This window comes from Vigna unguiculata, chromosome 5 (genome assembly GCF_004118075.2).
Source record: "Vigna unguiculata cultivar IT97K-499-35 chromosome 5, ASM411807v1, whole genome shotgun sequence".
Lineage (NCBI taxonomy): Eukaryota > Viridiplantae > Streptophyta > Magnoliopsida > Fabales > Fabaceae > Vigna > Vigna unguiculata.
The window spans coordinates 22,669,986-22,690,762 of record NC_040283.1 but is presented as its reverse complement, the minus strand read 5'-3'; the positions used below and the strand labels follow the sequence as shown (position 1 = coordinate 22,690,762).

The window sequence follows — 20,777 nt, the reverse complement described above, 5'->3', positions numbered from 1 at the left end:
TGTACGAATTTTTTTGACATGATATATAATCACTCTATATTGATTTTATTACATTAATTCAAAAAATTGTTAACCATCTTTTGAAATGATATTTTTATTATATATATACATATCTTTTGAATATCAATTATTTTATTATCGCCATATATTGAATCTAAACTATAAAATTATATTATCTTCAATGTTGTTCGTTATTTCATATATTAATAATTTATTATGATAAAAATTTTGAATTTAGGTTTAATTTATATATATATATATATATATATATATATATATATATATATATTATGCTCATTGATCTAATATATCGGTTGGATAATTGACTGGATTCATGTTCACATTACTTTTTAAAACCCATCAACAATTTTCTTGTATGACAAAAGTGAATGGGAAACCGTTGTAAGAAGCGATTATCTGCTGTGTTTGTTCACACAGCAGATCTAAGAACAATCACTCTTCTACTAGGCCACTCCACAAATATGGGAAAGACAGCAATAAAGCATCAATAAATTTTAAAGTTGCCAATTGTAACTATTGTATTTTTTTTTCCATGTTTTCTCTCTGTCTTGCCTCTGCTTTCAACACTCATTCTTACACGCAGCAAGAAAGAAAATAACACGTTATAATGACTCCCACCCATATATGGTTGGCGAAAAAAAAAGTAGTTAGACCCAGAAATGAACACCGAAAGCATCACCTCAAATCTAAGCCACCACCACCACATCAACCCGTCATCATGGGTTCTCTTGGCCGCACTTTTTCTCTCGTCTTTGTCCTTCTCTCTCTCCGATCCAAGAATCACCGAAGCAGGGCTCTACTGTGGAACCACCAAGGCCCCTCTGAAAGCCAACTACATCCCAAGTTTCACCAAGGAAATGGAGAGCCTCTCGCAGTTGGTGACCAACCACAACTGGGGCACTCACTTTGTGAACACTTCAGGCTCGCCGATTCCCATTTATGGCTTTGCACAATGCTTCAATGACTTGTCCAACACCGATTGTCTTCTCTGCTACGCGGCAAGCCGTACCAAGATTCCACGCTGCCTTCCTTCTGTCTCTGCGCGCATCTACCTTGATGGCTGCTTCTTGCGCTACGATAACTACAGCTTCTATGCGGAGGTCAGTGACCCTTTGAGGGATACAGTGAACTGCACCTCACAGCATGGAACGGTTGTTGATGAAACTGAGAGGTTGGAACTTGAGGAGAGCGTTGGAAGGGTGGTTGAGACTGTCACCAACAAGGCTCTGGCAAAAGGTGGTGGCTTTGCTGTGGGAGAGGTTGAAGGGGTTTATGCATTGGCACAGTGCTGGAACACCATTGGGAGTGATGGGTGCAGAGAGTGTTTGAGGAAAGCTGGCAAGGAAGTGAGAGGGTGCTTGCCAAAGAGGGATGGGAGGGCCTTGAATGCTGGCTGTTATTTCAGATATTCGACAAACAAGTTCTACAATGAAGATGGCGATGCAGATGGTAAAAATGGTGAGTATGTGTTATTTCATTTCAAACAAGGTTTTAAATTTCGATCGTTGTCACGATTTCCTCGCGATCTTTGAAGGGAAATTGTGGATGAATGTAGTCATCTTTTAGTTTCAAGCAAGCTTTTAAATTGCAGTTGCTGGCACGGTTTTCTCACGATCTTTGATGAGAAATTGCAGACGAATGCGGGCACAATCATGGTTGAGTCACTAGTTATTTTCTACAGCCTTGGTTTCAAGTTTTGCCCTTTTGATTGTCAAATGGGAATTGAAGCTTATCTTGAAACTTTCATATACTTTCGTTTGCTTTGTTTTTAGTACGCAATTTTAATTAAGTACAGTTTTTGTTGTCAACAACAATTCTGTCACATCACACTTGAGTCTTTACCGTTATGACTCGAATGCTTTTCAATGTTTCTCCTATATAGAATCCAGATCTTAATTCATAGACGGTGCTCTGAGTGGGGAAAAATTTGTTTCGTTACAGTAATTTTCTATTTCAACAACCAAACAACTAATGTTAATTTGAAGTATTGATGTCATTGCCTGATTTTAAATTTTTCAGGATTGTTAAGAAGAGGAGGAGTCATAGTAGCAGAAGTGTTAGCAGCAGCTGCAGCTTTAATGCTTACTGTCTCTGCCTCCTATGTAGCCTTCACAAAGTTAACTAGGATTAAAAAAGGTGAACATTTTGAAAAAGGAATTATCATTACTACATACTACACACGATAAAGTCAAATTTGTGATTGGCTATGTCTTCAGTTTCTTATGCTGTGTTTCTTTTCTCCTGCATCACCAGAAAACAATAATGTTGGTCAGATTCCCTCTTCCATAAGCAAATCTAGCTTGAATTACAAGTACGAAACTCTTGAGAAGGCCACGGATTACTTTAACTCTTCAAGAAAAATAGGCCAAGGTGGAGCAGGCTCAGTTTTCAAGGGTATTCTCCCAAATGGGAAAGTTGTTGCAGTAAAAAGATTGATATTCAATAACAGGCAATGGGTGGATGAGTTCTTCAACGAAGTGAACTTGATTAGCGGAATTGAACACAAGAACCTTGTCAAACTATTGGGATGTAGCATTGAGGGCCCTGAGAGCCTCCTTGTGTATGAGTACTTGCCCAAAAAGAGTTTAGACCAATTTATCTTTGGTAAGTTCCATTCTTTTAGTACATTGTGAAGTCCAATTTTGGTTTTAATTTCAAATCCTTATCTATAATTTCATGAAGGTGACGTACTAATCTGCTTTGTAGAAAAAAACAGAACTCAGATTCTAAACTGGAAGCAGAGGTTTAATATCATTCTTGGAACCGCCGAGGGGCTTGCATATCTTCATGAAGGTACCAAAATAAGAATCATTCATCGAGATATCAAAAGCAGCAATGTTCTTCTGGACGAGAATCTCAATCCCAAGATTGCAGATTTCGGCCTTGCCCGGTGCTTTGGAGCAGATAAGTCACATTTGAGCACTGGAATTGCTGGAACACTGTAAGTCCTTGGATTTAGAATATGATATTGAACATGTTGCATTCATATTTAAGCCTGCAAAAAAAATTATGTTGGATTCATATATTTTTTAGCAGCAGAGTAGCCTTAATCTTTTCATAGAAGTTTTTAATGTGTATTTCTAGCTCAACCCTTTCTGTGAAGATGCCCTCATGACATGTAATAACCAATTTAACACTAAAGTTTACTTTATTTATTTCTCTTACATATCCCATAATTCATACGTGAATTTTTATTTTTGGATCAGAGGTTACATGGCTCCTGAGTACCTAATTAGAGGACAACTTACAGATAAAGCTGATGTGTATAGTTTTGGAGTACTTGTTCTTGAGGTTGTAAGTGGGAGGAGAAACAATGTCTTCCGAGAGGACTCTGGTTCGCTACTACAAACTGTAAGACTTGTATGCCTTTACAATGCACCGATAGATACAAATTATGTTTCAAAGTATATTAAAAAGAATTTTAATATTACAACATCTGTGTATTTTCTTTGCTCAATAGAACGACACCCAAAAAATCCAACAGGGAATCTGGACTTATGCCTAATTTGCACAAAAATTGAAACAACCTTCTTCATTTTCTGGCTACTACAGGTTTGGAAACTTTACCGATCAAACACATTAACTGAAGCTGTTGATCCTTGCTTGGGAGATGATTATCCTGCAACTGAAGCATCAAGGGTGTTCCAAATTGGATTGCTTTGCACACAAGCTTCTGCCTCGCTAAGACCATCCATGTTTCAAGTTGTTTACATGCTACTTAATTCAAATGAAGACGTTCCTACACCGAATCAGCCCCCATTTTTGAACACTGGAATACTGGATTCAGATAGCTCCATTAAGTCTTATAGCACTAACAGCTTCATATCCAATGCCTTGAAGAAGATTGGAGCATCGTCCTACAGCTACTCAGAGTCCTCTTGTTCAGATGGGCCATCAAGAAGTGAAGAATCAATTGTTCAAGTTTGATTTCCAAGAAATTAATCTGCAGTCACCGTATCACATTTTTGAAGGCTTTTGTGGCTGCAATAGCTGTTGCATGACTCACATTTACTCACAATCTACGACAAGATCATCATCTTTTTTAAAGTCTCCACAAGGTGACAACAACCGTAATTCAGAAAGCATTGTCATTTCGAATATATTATTTGGTTTTGGGTGGTCATGTCAAATTTTTTGTTTTGCTAGAAAGAGTTAAATGTAGTTAGGAGTTGGGGAGACAATTTATAGAACCGAAAAATATGTAAAGATAGAAAGGAAAAGAAAGTCTTCTTTTGAAAGGGTAGCAAGTGAGCTAAGAGGTTCAACAACAGGTCATTAAAACATTAACTCAAGACGAGACATAGACATTATTAACAGCCGGATTTTACTTCCCACAGCCCCACAATTTATTTCTGTACTCTCAAATTTTCAAAATGACTATTTTACCCTTTGTAAAATTTAAAAATTGCGTAGAACAAGTTTTTCCGAATTTTTGAGACAAAATTTGGGAAATGAGATTTTTCAAACAGAATTTTCAAAACAAAATTTTCAGATGCATAAAATGTATTTTGAAACAAGTTTTTCAGAATGAAATGAAATTCTGATATAAATTTGTCAGAAAATGTTTATGGGAATTTCTTCCACCACTCCCATGTTTTTTTCCTGCACCCATAGATGTGATGAAATGAATCTTTAATCCTTAATGAAAATTTTGCCTTGGGGATCATCATGGAATGGTGAGTTCTTTGCACTTAGGGATGTTGCCTGGATGGTAGGAATCTTTTGCAATTATTTTGAAATGGAGGAATGTAACGTCCCATTTAATTATTAAACCAAATTAAAGGAAACGTCACGCGATAAAAGTATAGCAGCGTAGTCTTGGGGTCCTTAACACAACCCCTACAACCTGAGCACACCACGGTGCCAGCATAGACCAGATACAATTCTAACAAAGAGTGTAGAGTAGAAAAACATAAAACATACAGAGGCCGTAGCCCTAAAGAAATTTTGAATAAAATAACTCTAGCCCAGATGGCTAAGCAGCGGACTCGCCATTCCCTTGTTGACCACGAGAACTTCGCCCATCTGCTCCTATCAATCACATTGATGATCATCGCAAGAAGAACAACCACATACAATACAACCATACAAACAAACGGGTAAGCTAGAGCCAACACATATTCATCACACAGTCAAGTACATTATCATCATCCCATATCCATATAACAACCAAGCATGTTATGACTCTTCATTCAATACACTACGACTCGACTCGACTCATCCGGATACGTATAACTTAGTCGGATTTAGCGGATGCTTGCCCTTGTGGTGGATACCCCTGCTCGACCCTGAGCTGCTCATCTCCGAGCTATGTGTTACAAGTGTTACGATGAATCAAATCTCCCTCACCACAAGGTTAGCCCTTAATGAATTTCAGGCCTCCTACTACTCTCACCACAGGAGTCAGTCCGCTCTAAGTGAGACTAACTGGCCCCTTAGAGTGTCAGGATGCAGTCCTTACCTTGAATCCTTACCTAGTTATACAGATGGGGCACCACCATGGACACCCACTAATAGGGGCCATGGAATTACGTCCCGACCACTGAAGCGCAACCCCGGAGGTCCCACCTAGAGACCCCAAAGAATTTACACGCTGACACGGACCAACATTCATAATTCAGCAATAAGGGAATATTAAACCATATGTTATAATTCCATATCAACTCCTGAGATTAATTCCTCATACGCATCACATCCCAAATCCATACCTCTGATCATCACCACCCCATGAGTCTAGGGCCTTATCTCATATTAATACCATGTTCCTTTAGTTCCACACCACTCATTCATTTCACATGCCAAGTCCCCACAATACCCATTATTCCTCATTTATGAATCATGTCGTGCATATATATCCATTCGTTAGGCATATAAACATACATATGTACATGTATTTCATCATGGCAGTCATACCCAAGCAATTCCAATCATAAGAGAGCAAACACACAACCAAACACCACACTGTCTCGCCCAATCCCTCGCTCAGGCTGAAGGGTCTCGCTCAGGCGAGTCCCCTTCGCCTAGGCAAGGGCTCGAACAGGTCATCAGAAAGCATTGCGGGATCTCGCTTAGGCGAGACCGCTCTCGCTTGGGCGAGATGCTCGCTCGCTCAAAATTTGAGCGGATCGCCTGAGCGACCTCTCGTGCAAACTAGCTTGGGTGAATCCCTGTTTGTCTCGCCTAGGCGAGACTGGCTCGCTTGGGCGAGATTAACAGGTCTCGCCACTGTTTCACCTGCAACATCCATGTTTTTCGAACCAACCAAGCACATAAAGCATTCTCATACATTAAACCGAAGGATTAAACCATAAAATCAGTAACTGACTCAAGAACAATCAAAACAACACCAAAAGACTGGAATCCTAACTTCCCGTACCTGGAAATAGGTTTGTACAGGACGTTTGACGCGTAACCAAGAAGCACAGCGGCTCTAGAATGCACTAAGGAGTTGAAAACAGAAGGTACACGGAACAAGGGCAGATTAGTACTAAACCCTAACTGCGAAAATACAAGGGAAAAGCAAAAAGGGAACTCCGATGATCTAGAGGGGGTACTTACGTGGAGTAGAAACTGATTCGGAACTAGCTCGAGAGGCTTGGGGAGGAACCCTAGCAGAGCTCTAGTGCGGAAGGGGAAGGTAACGGCTGCTGAGTTTTTGCAAGAGTGAGAGTGAGTGTGGAATTAGGGCAACCTGAAAGCTTTTATCCTATGGACCGGCCTTTAGGTCCATTAGCAACCCTTAAAAGGAAGCAGAAAATAAAAAGGGGGCCTTACAAGGAAGACCTTTTGTAACATCCTCGAGAGTCGGTGCTTCCCAAGCGGTGCCATGCTTTAAAATCCTCTCATAGAATGCCACAGCAGAATATGGAGACAGAAAAGGGAGTATTGCAACAGGTGTAGGGCGAAGTGATCCAACCATGCCAGCATGCACTCCTCCACGAGTACATTCAAATATTGCAAAAGTCATATAAAAGGACAAGCCAAGAGATTTGAAAAGTTAAAACTTGTTTGATTTCGTCACTCATGGGACAACAACCACTGTTTTGTTATCTAATGGAGACTTGGTTCAAGCAATACTATTTTATTTCTCTACACTTTAGAAAAAAGAAAACATTACACTTGTTTACATCATAAAAGTTAAACAACACTATGAACATAAAAAATTCTGAGCTCCTGCACCGGTTATCCTCATATAATTCGTAATCTAGATTTGTGTTACGAATTTAATAATCTAGAATATTATTTGTGTTTTGAATTGTTTTTTAAAGTTAAACAAGACTATGAACATAAAAAATTGAAGAAAATTCTATGATAAAATGAAGCTAGCATAAAACACGCATTAGAAGGTCCATGCAAATATAGTATATATAAAACCAAGTCTGTGTAGTTTATGTTATCATAAAAAAATCATTTGAAGATGTTAAAACCAAAGGGGAAGATTGTAGGACCAAAAAATACAAATCCCATTAAACGATACCTCTAAAGGAATCTGATATCGCTGTCGTTAGGCGATCAAATTATCACTACTTTAGCAACTTCAGTATTGCCAGTTTGTAGTGAAGAAAATAGTTAGGGTTAAGATAACCCTGAGTCGTCTCACAACGAATACGGAATTGATCTCAAATATTTGATTCTCAAAAATGCAATTAAAACTAGCAACTATAAAATAGGGGGGTTTTGATATGCAAAGAAAATGACACGGAAGATTGTAAACACAATAATAATAAATAGGTCAATTCCACTGCTTTTTCTAAATAAGATTCTTCATTGGTTATCTAGAGATTATTGTTAAATTAATTATTGTTGTTGATTTACAAATCAATCAATGTAAAGACTCAATTAATTTGTTGGCGTTCTCACTTTTAATCAAAGTACAGTCTCAATTAAAAGTGAGAACTTTTAGATTATCCATAGTAAATTCAATCAAAGTACAGTCTCAATTAATTTTACTATGCCTAATCATGTCTATTCCTTTGTTTCTTTACCAAATAGAAAACTTAATTAATCAAAGTAAAGTCTTGACTAATTTTAGTTAAAGTAATTACCTCTAATCAAATTAAAGTCTCAATTATTGGTAAAAACTTATTTAATCAAATGAAAGTTTCTAAACAAAATCAAAGTAAAGTCTCAATTTAATTTAAAAACCTTTTAACTCATATGATTAGCATGTATGTAGATTTAAAATCATTATTTTCTATTCGATTAAGAAGCAAAGGACATAGATAAACAAAAACCACAACAATAATCAAAATAACAAAACATATAAATTCATCTAACCTCAGAATCCAGTTAAGAAATTACAGTGGAATCAACCCTAAAAGCTTAGCCCTCCATGGCTTTGATGGAATACATGATGATATGATGAAAAGAAAATAAAAGAAAGAATGAGAGATGTGGTGGAGACGGTATCTGCCAAAACCAGAGAGTTCTAAGTGTCTAAGCTGTGAGTTGTAAAAATTGTCAGTCTCCCGTTTCTGCTCCCTTAAGTCTCTTTATATAGGCTTCCACTGGACTTTGGGCTTTATCTGTCAGTTGCTAAAATCTTTTATTTTTATTTAATTAATTAGCAACTTAATTTCTGTCCAATTTCCAATTCTGCCCCTCTTATTTAAGCATTTTTACCAAATTGACCAGAATTTGACCAGAGTTTGACCAGTTGACTGCCTATCAGATGCTGACACGTGGCAGTGCAGATTCTCTCTCCAGAAATTAGGGTTTCACTCTCACACTCTTCTCCTTGGCTGCGCGGCTGACGGCGGCTGCTCCGGCTTCTTCTCCGGCGAGCGTGGTGGTGACGCGTCGCGGTGATGGTGGTGCGTGGTGCGGCGGAGCTTGCGCGATCTATGGTGGCGCGAGTGAATGACGAAGAAGATGGTGTTCGTGGTGGCCGGAAAAGGTTCGCGCTGTTGATGTGGCGGAACTGGTGATTGCAGAGCGTGAACGGAGCTGCTGGATGCGAGAAGAAGATGGCTTTGCTGTTCTGGTTTTGCTCCTGCGTTTTCCGTGGCTGCTGCGTGAGGAAGAAGAACTCGCGGTGGCGCAAGGTGGAGATGGTGGTGGCGATGCGCGAGTGAAGTGGCGCGGAGGCGAGAAGATGGTGTGTGCTGCAGAATCATGGTGGTCGCGGACGAAGATGGTGGCTGCCGTGGTTTCTGGTGCGTCGCCGGCGAGGTGAGGAGGTGCGGCGGCGGCTGTGTGGAGGGTGGAAGGAGAGGAGAAAATTAGGGTTAGGGTTTTGGGAGATGAAGATGATGATGTGGCAGAATCTGATTGGTTAATTTAGTGAGGGTAGGATTATGACACGTGGCTTGTTCTGGTTGGCTAATTTTAAGAGGTGGGGATTGCCACATGGCATGATCTGGTTGAGTGGAGTTTAAGTGGTAGGAGGGGTGCAACTTAGTGAAAACTGGGGGTGCAGAACAGGTTTTTGTGGTCCACTTGAGGGAGGAGTGTGCAAATAAAATCTGGGGGTGCATTTAGCTCCTGATTTATTCTTTTTCAGAATTTCTTGATTTTGGACTTATTTTGTAACTTTGAATATTTCAAAATCACACTATTAATTGACCAAAAATAAATTCCAGCTGCATTAACAAACGTTAAAATATCCAATAATATTTTATGCAACTAAAATCAATTTTTACGCCACTTTTACCAAACTTACTCAATAAATCCAATAATCACAAATCCTAATTAAATCAATCTTTAAGCACAGAAAATTCAATTAAATCCCCAAGTCTGTGTAGTTTATGTTATCATAAAAAAATCATTTGAAGATGTTAAAACCAAAGGGGAAGATTGTAGGACCAAAAAATACAAATCCCATTAAACGATACCTCTAAAGGAATCTTATATTAGATTTTGATGATAACATAATCCATAAAGTAATGAAAACACAAGTTACGGTAATTCACGTTTTAAGTCTTTGAACAAAAGATTCTTGAGTAATTAAACAAAAAGTGCTTTGTATAGACTAGACCACGAAAGAATATGATATTAGCACTAGACTAAGAAGTAACCCATTATACATTATAAAATACTATGTTGATTAGATTCTATAAGATGATGTCTAGATGCATATGGCCATACATAGTATTATATTTATATATGAGATATTCTTATTTCATCTAACATGTGATCATGAGTTGAAGTAATTTTGTTAAATGTAAGACCCGTGAACAAAAATTAATTCGTAAAATAAATTTTAAAAAAATGGATTATGGTAATATTTAAGTTGCTAAAATAATAATATGACAAAAATTTGTTGTAGTAGTTGGTTAGGATAAGATTACTTATGTTAGCGACTTTCGACCCTCGTTCATTGCAAATACCTATCCAAAGAACAACATATTACAAATACTTCATCAATTACATTCTCATATAATCTTAAATCATCACATCATGTGATGTGATCCCAACAAGGCTTATAGCTTAGGTCAACGCTTAGGCTCAAATCATGCTCAAAGCCCAATACATGGCCCACATACACCTTCAAGTCCAAGCCTATCAAGAGGCCCAATAACAAGGAGCATGCTCAAAAAGATCCAATTAGGCTTCATTCAAGATGGCCCAAACCCACATGGGCTTCTCATACTCTTCACATGGGCCAAAGAAGATGTGAAGATTTGAAGAGGTGTCTCAAAGAGCAATAGAATAGCAATAATATTGGCCCATTATTTAGGCTTTGCGTTCTAGAATAATAAGTCAAACAATGAGTAGTTCAATTGATAAAATTGGGCTTGACTAAGCTCAATAGGAGATTTGGCCATGAGCTATCAAAAGAGCCAAGGTGGACTAAGTGGAAATCAACACTTCTTCCTACACCTCATGGATCCAAAGCATCCAAGGGTTAGGAATGCTTCCTCCTTTTCCAAGGCATCATCCAATGGCCAAGATCAAGCCTCCTTCTCCAAGCTTGATCTAAGGGCCAAGATCAAGGCCCACTCCATCCAATGGCTCTCCTTTCTCATGTGTAAATGGCTTCATATAAAAGGAAAAATTTCACTCATTTGTAGACACTCTTGAAATTTTATGCAATAGATGCAACTTGAGTTGAGAGCACTCCTCCCTCTATTGCCTTTGAGAGTCACCACTTTCTAGAGATTTCCTCTCTCTACCTCTAGCCACCTTCCTTAGGCTAGCATAGATTAGGAAATTCTATCACCTCTTTCACCTTCCATTGCTTGCAAGTGCCTTCCAACTTGCCTCCATTCCTTCATCCATTTCCGCTGCACATGGAGCTCTTCATGCACCTTTGGAGCTCCACCATAATGGTATCAAGAGCCATCAAACCATGGTCTCTCAAGGTTTGGTAAGGTTCTTTCCTGGTCTTGTGTTTCTTGTCATTTTTATTCGATGATTTTTTTTCTTTTCAATTTCCACCGTTCAAGTTGTGTTCTATGTCTTGTTCATGCTTTCTTTTACATGTTTCTTCAATTTTCCACTGTTTACAATCATTTTCTGCACTTGCTTGAGTGAAACCGTGCCAAACTCCACTCCAAAACGCAATGAAGCTTCATGCTATGCGTGTGGTTGTTTGAGTCAGCTTTCCTCACTGTTTTAATGCCATTTCACCGATTGGTTTGTGCCTTAGAGTGTCCTAAGATGTTCATCTTCATCTATGCTTGATTCTAGATCATAATCAAGCTCCAAATCGAATTGATTTGTCTATTGAACATCTTCCCCTTTCACTCTGCTTTTGCTTCTGTTTTCAACTTTTTTCCACTGCACACCTTCTGTTTGAGAAGTGTCACGAGTGACTCAGTGCACCAAATTTTAAGCTGATTGTTGCTTCAAAAAGCTAAGTCATAGACGAAAATTCTCCATCAAAAATCATTCAATTATGTTGAGAATTGAATTCTATACAAATTTTTGAAGTAGAGGCAACTTTCTGCGTTTTTCAGTGCCAGTTTGCTGTTGTTTTCACTTGTGTCCTGATGCACACTTTTCTTGTGTGATTTAACTGTAACGATTCATAGCACCGAATCACCTTATGATTTTTTTCTAATTTTCTTAACATCTGGACGAAAAAGTAGCAAAAAGAATCATTCAAATATGTCCAGTACAAAAAATATGAAAAAATCTTCAAAGTTAAGGCATCTGTCAGCGTTTTCTGGTGCTGTGTTTTCAGGAAAATCACTGTTTAGTGCGGTTTTGGTGTGTTTTGCTTCAGAATTTCAGTGCTCTTGGTCTATACATTTGCTTGTTTATGTGTGTATTCAATATTGCCATCAATTGCTTTCATTTGGAGTGGATTACTTCACTCACATTGGCATACATGCAATGAATACCATAAGCATTTTATGAGCACTGCAGTTTCTGTTTTTGGTTTTTACTCTATTATAGTTCTGTTCTAGGATTCCTTTTGTTGTGCTTTCCTTTCTTTCAAGTCTTAATTTCTTGCTTGTCCTTGTTTTTGGCTATTCAATTCAGTCTTGTCAAATCATATTCAATGTGGTTTAGCTTTCTTAATTAGCTTTTCTTGTGTTATACATTCCAATTGGTAAGTAATGTTCGCTTCAATGCTCTTGATTGTGAATTAAGTGATTTTGTTTTCCAAATTGGTTGCTAGTCTAAGGTAGCATTTTAGGTGGTGGTTGAGAAGTAAAACTCTAGAGAGTGTGCTTGAATTCTTCCTCTCACCTTCACCATATTTTGGAAAGTTTTGAGCCATCAATTTCTTGCTTGAGTGAGAGCTAACCAATGCCTTTGGCATAGCTTGTTTGCTGTTTTTGTTCATTATTTTGTCCAAGTTTTTGTTGCTGTTTGGTGTTGCATTTTGCATCCACAAGGGGTCCAAAGTTTCCTCCAATTGGTGTATACTTCAAAGCCATCAACTAAGGCTTCATTTGGCACCAAAGTGCTCTTGGGAGTGCATCACTTTGCTGTCCAAAATTGTGGTGTTCAAGTTGGCCTCGGGAGTAGCTTCCAACACCAATTTCAAGCATTTTTGTTGGCCATTGTGGCTTGTAATTGTTGCATCTTTTAGTTTACTAGTTTTTCTACAATTTGGTCACTTCTTTTGGTCAATTTGGAGCATCCTTTGTGCCTTATTTTCTACTCAAAGTTCTCTAAAAGTTTGGTGCTCTTGGGTTGCTCCTCTTTGCCTAAATTTTGTGTACCAATTTTAACTCTCTTTGAACTTGTATGTTGGCCTACTTAGGTGTCTTGGGGAACCATAAGGTGTTCAATCCCATCTCTTAAGTAGAACCTTTCCTATCCATTAGTAATTCACTTTTAGTTATAAGTGTGTTGAAAGTTCTAAGTGCTTTCTCACCTTACATTAGGCCGCATAGCTATATTCATGTTTTCACGTTGCATAGAGGCTTAAGTGTGAGACCAAAGTCTCTAATCTTTTGCCATTTAGGGGTCTGTTTTTAGTGTTAAATTTATTTGAGTCTTGTTTGCTTGTTTTGTGCTTAGTGACTTAAGTGATTCTATTTACTTAGCACTTAGACAATTGTGTGATCTTTGAAACCTCTTACAAGTGTATCTTGGCAAGGATTGGCCTTGGTATTTAAGAAGTCTTAAAGACTCACCTCGCCTAACCTGGAGGTCCACTTGTGATTGATTTCCTCTACCACACTTTTTCAAGTTGCATAAGTTCATTCAATCACCATGAGTACATATTCTACATATAGTCCTAGATTGCATAAGCATGGTAGTCAAGAGTTGCATCATACATTTCATAGTCACATTCCATTCTTTGGGGAGGATATAGGACCAATATCATTTAGAGATTGGATGTGGGATACAGAAAAATTGGTGCAACCATTGTTTAGTAAATATAGTCAATTTGACATTCTTAGGCATGTTACTTCTAGGTTTATAGGACGTGCATCCGAGTGGTGGCAAGAGAGGCAGTATAGAGTCAAAAAGGGGAGAACATCATGCATCAATACATTTTATGAATTAAAAACATGCATGTGGAAACATTTCATTCCCCCTTCTTTCAGGATCACTAAAGCCCAGCAAGCTAGGATAGAAGACTTCATTGACATTGGGGATGCATTCATCCAAAACATTGCTAAGTTTTCTAGACTAGAAATAGATTTTAAGCACAATTTGGACTTGCTCTTGAGTGAACAAAGAAAGAAAGAACAATATAAGAGAGAGCAAGCAAAACTTGGAAAGCTTCGAGAGTATGAAAAGAAGTTGAGAAAAGAACATGAAAGAATTGAGAAGAAGAAAAGAGATGAAGAAGAAAACGCAAAAAGAGGATAATATTAGAAAAGCCAAAGAAGAGAATGAGAGAAAAGACTTTGAAGCAAGAGAGAAATTAAAAAAAAAAGAGTGAGTTTGAAAGAAAATCAAAAGTGGTCGAGTTAAAGAGTAATTCAACCTCAAGGGAACTCATTGTTAGGGATTTGGTGTGTAATCCTTCACCAATTCCTTTCATGAAGACCCAAGTTCCAAAGGGAGTTTTCCCATCTTTAAACTCTTCTCACTTTTTCATTAAATATGTTGTTTTGTTTCCTTCTCAACAATTTTGTTCTTTATCTCATTCCCTTATTTCATCCTTTTCAAAATATAGTGCCAAAATACACTTTGACTTTAAAATTCTTTTCACAAATCATCCAAGTCAAAGTGTGGAACACTCTTTTTGTGAAGTGGGTCTAATACCAACTTCTTCCAAATTTATAAGCCCACTTTCACACATTCCCCAATCAATTATACTGCATGGTCTTCATGATTTTAATCCAATTCTATTTGATGACTATTGCAGATATGTTTTTGATCCTGGTGGAACCTCAAATTTGGTTGCTGTGAGCCTTAAACAACCTTGTTGATCTGAGGTCAGATCCTCTTCAAGTGGGAGGGGATGATGTGATCCCAACAAGGCTTATTGCTTAGGTCAACGCCTAGGCCCAAATCAAGCTCAAGGCCCAATACATGGCCCACATGCACCTTCAAGCCCAAGCCTATCAAGAGGCCTAATAACAAGGAGCATGCTCAAAAAGATCCAATTAGGCTTCATTCAAGATGGCCCAAACCCACATGGGCTTCTCATACTCTTCACATGGGCCAAAGAAGATGTGAAGATTTGAAGAGGTGTCTCAAAGAGCAATAGAATAGCAATAATATTGGCCCATTATTTAGGCTTTGCTTTCTAGAATAATAAGTCAAACAATGAGTAGTTCAATTGATAAAATTGGGCTTGACTAAGCCCAATAGGAGATTTGGCCATGAGCTATCAAAAGAGCCAAGGTGGACTAAGTGGAAGTCAACACTTCTTCCTACACCTCATGGATCCAAAGCATCCAAGGGTTAGGAATGCTTCCTCCTTTTCCAAGGCATCATCCAATGGCCAAGATCAAGCCTCCTTCTCCAAGCTTGATCTAAGGGCCAAGATCAAGGCCCACTCCATCCAATGGCTCTCCTTTCTCATGTGTAAATGGCTTCATATAAAAGGAAAAATTTCACTCATTTGTAGACACTCTTGAAATTTTATGCAATAGATGCAACTTGAGTTGAGAGCACTCCTCCCTCTATTGCCTTTGAGAGTCACCACTTTCTAGAGATTTCCTCTCTCTACCTCTAGCCACCTTCCTTAGGCTAGCATAGATTAGGAAATCCTATCACCTCTTTCATCTTCCATTGCTTGCAAGTGCCTTCCAACTTACCTCCATCCTTCATCCATTTCCGCTGCACATGGAGCTCTTCATGCACCTTTGGAGCTCCACCACCATGTCATACATATGTGTTTTACCTAAATGCAAACTCATCTTATAACATAAATTACCTATTATTCATTTCAAATTACACATTAAAGATCCATCATTTATTTTCTATTGCATTAGTATAACATCCAATTACAATATTTCAAGCAAATATATCAAAATGGGGAAAAAGTTTTTCTATAACCACAAACCTCTAACTGACAATTGCAATGACCAAAATTAAAAACCATATGTCTAGGACCAATTGTTAAAATTTTAGCTCAATCTAGTAGTTAATGAAGCAGGAATCCCAATTTTTTCAAGATCACTTGAAATAGGAAAATACGAACTTGCCCAACGAGAGGTTGGCTCGTGCAACGAGCAAGCCTCCTTGCCTCTCTGCCATACTCAATTTTGACACTTGCTCAGGAGCGATTGGCTCGCCTAGTGAGTTTGTACAATGCAAATACACAAATATGTATAATTAGTGGTACCTTTAACTTATCAAATGGGAGTTTTCCTTCAATTACAAGTGATAAACAACACTAATTGAAAAAAAATCACCCATTTGAACTAAGGATACCCTGCTACAAATGAATCCCAAATTTCACATCATATATCATTTCATCAATCAACAAAATTTCATACAATCATACATTTTCTCACCCAATTCAGCCAAGATCGATCAAGACTAATATACTAATTCAACCATCACATTAACACAAAAGACCTTATAACATCCGCCCAAAAGAAGTCCAACGTAAAATATGACCAGTGGCGTTTTCGTAAATAAAAGGACAAGTTTGACATTGGCTTATACATTCCCCGACGCCACTTAACGTCGGCCATTCCATCCCTCAGCGTCATTTAGAAAAAACGTCGGACTACACAACACTAATGTAACTCAACATGGACTCACATCACCCCTAGACGATAATTGACGTCGCCCTAGAGGCCATCCGGCGTTAGTGGACGTCGACCCAAGGCCCATCCGATGTCAAATTCCTTCTTAAGCAGAACCCTAACATTTTCTTTTTCACTATTCCTTCGCGCTTGTAACATCTCTGAGGAATATTACTTAAAATAAATAATAAAAGAAATAAATTATATCAAAAGTCGCATTAATAATACTTCCAACGCGGGAAAATTTTAAATTCGTGAAAAACACGCACCAAAACTTATAACATAAACATTAAGGTGTTACAAGTTCCCAAAATTCGTGTTCATAATAAAAACATAGTAAAATACATGTGAGAAAAACCGTAGCTCTAATCCTAAAGCTAGCCCTCACTCCGTCGCCTGGACATCCTCAACTCCACCTGTTTCAACATCTGCTCCCGTGTAACGAATCACACGATCATCGCCATACATAAACAGAAAGGGTGAGCTGAGAAAAATAAAATAACAGATATACAATACGCAAGATAAATCATACACCCATCTTATTCATTCTACATAGTTCTTGGCCAAGACCTTAACCCCAAGGCTTATAGCCTTCAAATCACATAACTGGTTAGCCTTGGACTCGGGAATATGATGCTCACACGAACCTGCCCACTCGTGGTCCTGCCTCTACGAACCTCCCCGCTCGTAGTCCTGCTCTACGGACCTCCCCGCTCGTAGTCCTGCTCTACGGACCTGCCCGCCCGTAGTCCAACACATGTGATCCACCAGCCCCGTACCTCCCCGCACGTGGCATCTCTCAAGCGTGAGCACAGAACATACGAACCTACCTCGCTCGTATCCCCATGTGAGAGTAACTGGATATGAACCTCCCCGCTCATACCATCACATGTTAACCACCAGCCATGAACCTACCCGCTCATGGCACAACATCTCCCGATCCAAGTGTAGCATCATTGCTCAAACAACTCACCAAACAAACAAAGGACAACAACAGCATTTCCGCCTGGCTCACCAGCAGGCGCTAGCGTCCTTCCAGAGCCACTATTTTCTTGTCACCGCCTAGCGGAGCACACCGTGCTGCCAAGCGCCACTCAGTGAAACGCTCTCTCTCGTTAAGCCTATCGCCTGACGGTTATCATTAGGCCGCCAGGCGCCATACCAGAACAGTACTTTACTGGTTTTAGCACCTCAACTAGTCTAATCTGATACATGACTCAATTCCAAGCCCAAATAAAGACTTCTCTCTGGAATGTACATTATAGTTAGTCTACTACTAACATAAGTATCAGCACTTAGGCTTTACAATGGTCATTCCATTTATGCAAGTTTCGACAATACATGAGCATTATCATAGTAAAGCAACTTCATCCATATATATGAACACAATCAACAATTCAATATCTTCAATCACGTCCCCAAGTATATTCCACTATAATAAGCAGAACTTTACTCCCAATATTCTTAGAATACTTTTCCCATAATTCCTCATGCATAGCCATATCCAACCACATTTTTACTCCAGTACATATAACTTTAACCCTATGCAATATGACATAACCAATTATCATCCACTATTGAATACATCCACAATTGTTACCTAAGATCAGTAAGTCACAATCAGCCCTTTTCTAGTCACACATAAACAAATGCAAGGCTTCCAAAAACAAGATCTATTAACCACAATTCTCCCTTCTCCCCTTCTTCCCCTAATATTCCATCCAACACCATAACTAGTTATACATCCACTCTTTACCATCTACACAATTAATCATCATAGTATTTTGTCCTTTTTCTATGTTACCAAATTATCTTAACCCTCACACACTCCAAAGCTCCTTCCTCAGTTTCTGCTACCAGAATTTCGCAGAACAGCCTCTGACCACGCCAGGGCCTGGCGGCGCTTTGCTTGCCGCCAGGCGGAGTAACAGTGCCTGCACAAACCAGGCTTCTTCATACCTGCGACAAATTCTACCCTTTTTCCAGTATTCATTCCCATCACTTACCTTCACCCAGATACGACAATACCTATATAAAAGACTAGTTTCCGGTTCTTAATTCAATTCATATAGGCTTATCGATATTTACTCTCTTGAATACCCCAATTCAATTCATGCACGAGTATACCTAGAACGTTGCCATACCCCAAATTTCAATTGATTTCCGACCAACAAAGTATCCAATAAAAGCTAAACAAATAAATTTCAGTAACCACATTGATTCCCACACAAACAACATTAAAACCATCAAACAGAACGCGAGCAGTGTCGCACCGCCTGGCAGAAATTCATCGCCGCCAGGCGGTTCATGCCAAAACAAGAACAGCAACTCACCACTGATGCGCCGCCTGGCGGTAAGGATTGAACCGCCAGGCGGTTTCTGGGAAAAACCCAAAAACGCGATCAAACAGTACGGAAACAGATGGAAAGAATGCAGTTTCAGTCAACCAAGGCATAACACAATATACATGTATCGAAAACATCAAAAATAACTCCCCTTACCTGGATTCCTTGCTAAATTCGAATTGGTATGCGTTTCCCTTCACAAAACCTTCCTAGCCTTTGATTCCCACTCCAACCTACGTGATTTCAGTCTCACCACGCCCTTTAACCAGCACTAACACTCTGGAAAACCCTTGCCTATGATGAACACGAATTCACAGTACTCTATTTCTCCTCTAATGAGCTTTTCTCTCTCACTTATTACCCTAATTATATGCACTCAACACCAAAACGAAAATTGTTATTTAAGTTCATGTTTAATTGTTAATCATGGCCCCAATTCAATTGTTTCCAGCCCCTTAAGCTGCCCCTCTCGACAGATAGGGTTTTCACACCTCTTCAATCCCATGCAAAAATAAAACTAGGCCAAAAAGAGGGTTTAATTTGGTTCTTAGCAAGGATTGAACCCACAACCAATCAATCAGCAAGTTAAGAGCACAACCATTTCAACCAAATCATATTTATGATAACTCCTACAAATTTAGGAATTTATCATCACATCAAGCATTCAATATATAACAAAAAAATGCATAATTCTAAATAACATCCAAGTGGCACACCTAAGACTCGAACCTAAGTCCTTTCACACAAATCAAAGTACTCTCAACCACATGAGCTAACACTTTTCCACGTCATAATTCCACACATTAATTACTTTAAATGCTTCTATTACCCGCCATTATTAAATAATTATTTAAATAACTATTTAATTTTCTCGAGTCTTACAACACTACCTTCACACCTTCGTCCTCAACGCTAGCGACGACCTTTGTAGGTGTGTTTCAATTTGTTTTGCACCATTGAACTTTGTTTTCTTTGCTTTATGATTGCATTTTTTGCGTTTCACACCAATTGTTTTGCCTTTCACCCCTTTAATCTTCATTTGCGTTTTGAAGGAGTTAATAAGGTGACGGTGACGACCTCTGTAGTGGCGGCAAGAACCTCTACGACGACGACGACGATGATAGGCTTTGCACGGCGGCGGCGAGGCTAAGAAGGTTAGTATTCATTTCCTCCCATTGCACTTTGTTCCTTGTATGTGGCATTAACATTAGTTGTATTCATTTCTTCCTATTGCACTTTGTTCCTTCTATTTGACATTTGTGTCATAGATTGTATTTTGTCTTTCCCACTATTGTTTTTAGTTGGTTTCTTTGACATTTTTTGTTTCACTTTAATTTTTGAAATATTTGTAGAATGATTTTTTTATTTATTATTAAATGTTTTATGTTTAAATAATTTTAAGTTTATCGGATTATTTAATATTATCGGTGCATTGTTATTTTAGCAATGAGCGAATCTCATTAGTTCTTGTACTGCCCATATTACCGATCTTGACCTGATCATAAGCTCAATAAGATGGCCCAAGTATGACCAAAAGTCCCAGTTGTATTGAAAAGTGTAAGACCTGTGAAATTTAATTAATTAAATAAATAAATAATTAATAAATGTGGGTAGTGGGAGCCTTTATGGAATTTAATTCTGACAAGTATGATGTGGAAAAGTATTAGCTTAAGTGGTTGAAAGTACTTAATTGTGTGAGAGGACTTGGGTTCAAGTCCTAAGTATGCCATTTATGTGTTATTTAATTTATTATTATTTTAATAGTGTGTTGGATCATGATGAGTGATAATGTAATCCTATATTTATAGGAATGATCACAAAACATGAATTAGTTAAATGGTTGTGCATTTGT

The 20,777-nt window shown here is 38.4% G+C and overlaps 1 protein-coding gene across 1 annotated transcript; it reads left to right on the top strand.

Moving 5' to 3' along the window:
* The first annotated feature begins 532 nt into the window (after positions 1 to 532).
* Positions 533 to 4,259, top strand: LOC114183945 (cysteine-rich receptor-like protein kinase 42). Its single transcript, XM_028071147.1, has 6 exons — positions 533 to 1,479; positions 2,041 to 2,157; positions 2,275 to 2,625; positions 2,728 to 2,962; positions 3,228 to 3,372; positions 3,574 to 4,259. The coding sequence occupies exons 1-6, from the start codon at positions 681 to 683 to the stop codon at positions 3,946 to 3,948; spliced, it is 2,022 nt and encodes a 673-aa protein (XP_027926948.1). The 5' UTR covers positions 533 to 680; the 3' UTR covers positions 3,949 to 4,259.
* Positions 4,260 to 20,777: the final 16,518 nt, after the last annotated feature.

Bases quoted from the DNA above. Each gene is read 5' to 3' on its own strand.
- LOC114183945 (XM_028071147.1), top strand. From the start codon at position 681: ATGAACACCGAAAGCATCACCTCAAATCTAAGCCACCACCACCACATC. The intron at 2,626-2,727 runs GTAAGTTCCATT...TCTGCTTTGTAG, and splicing joins TTTAGACCAATTTATCTTTG to AAAAAAACAGAACTCAGATT. The intron at 3,373-3,573 runs GTAAGACTTGTA...TGGCTACTACAG, and splicing joins CTGGTTCGCTACTACAAACT to GTTTGGAAACTTTACCGATC.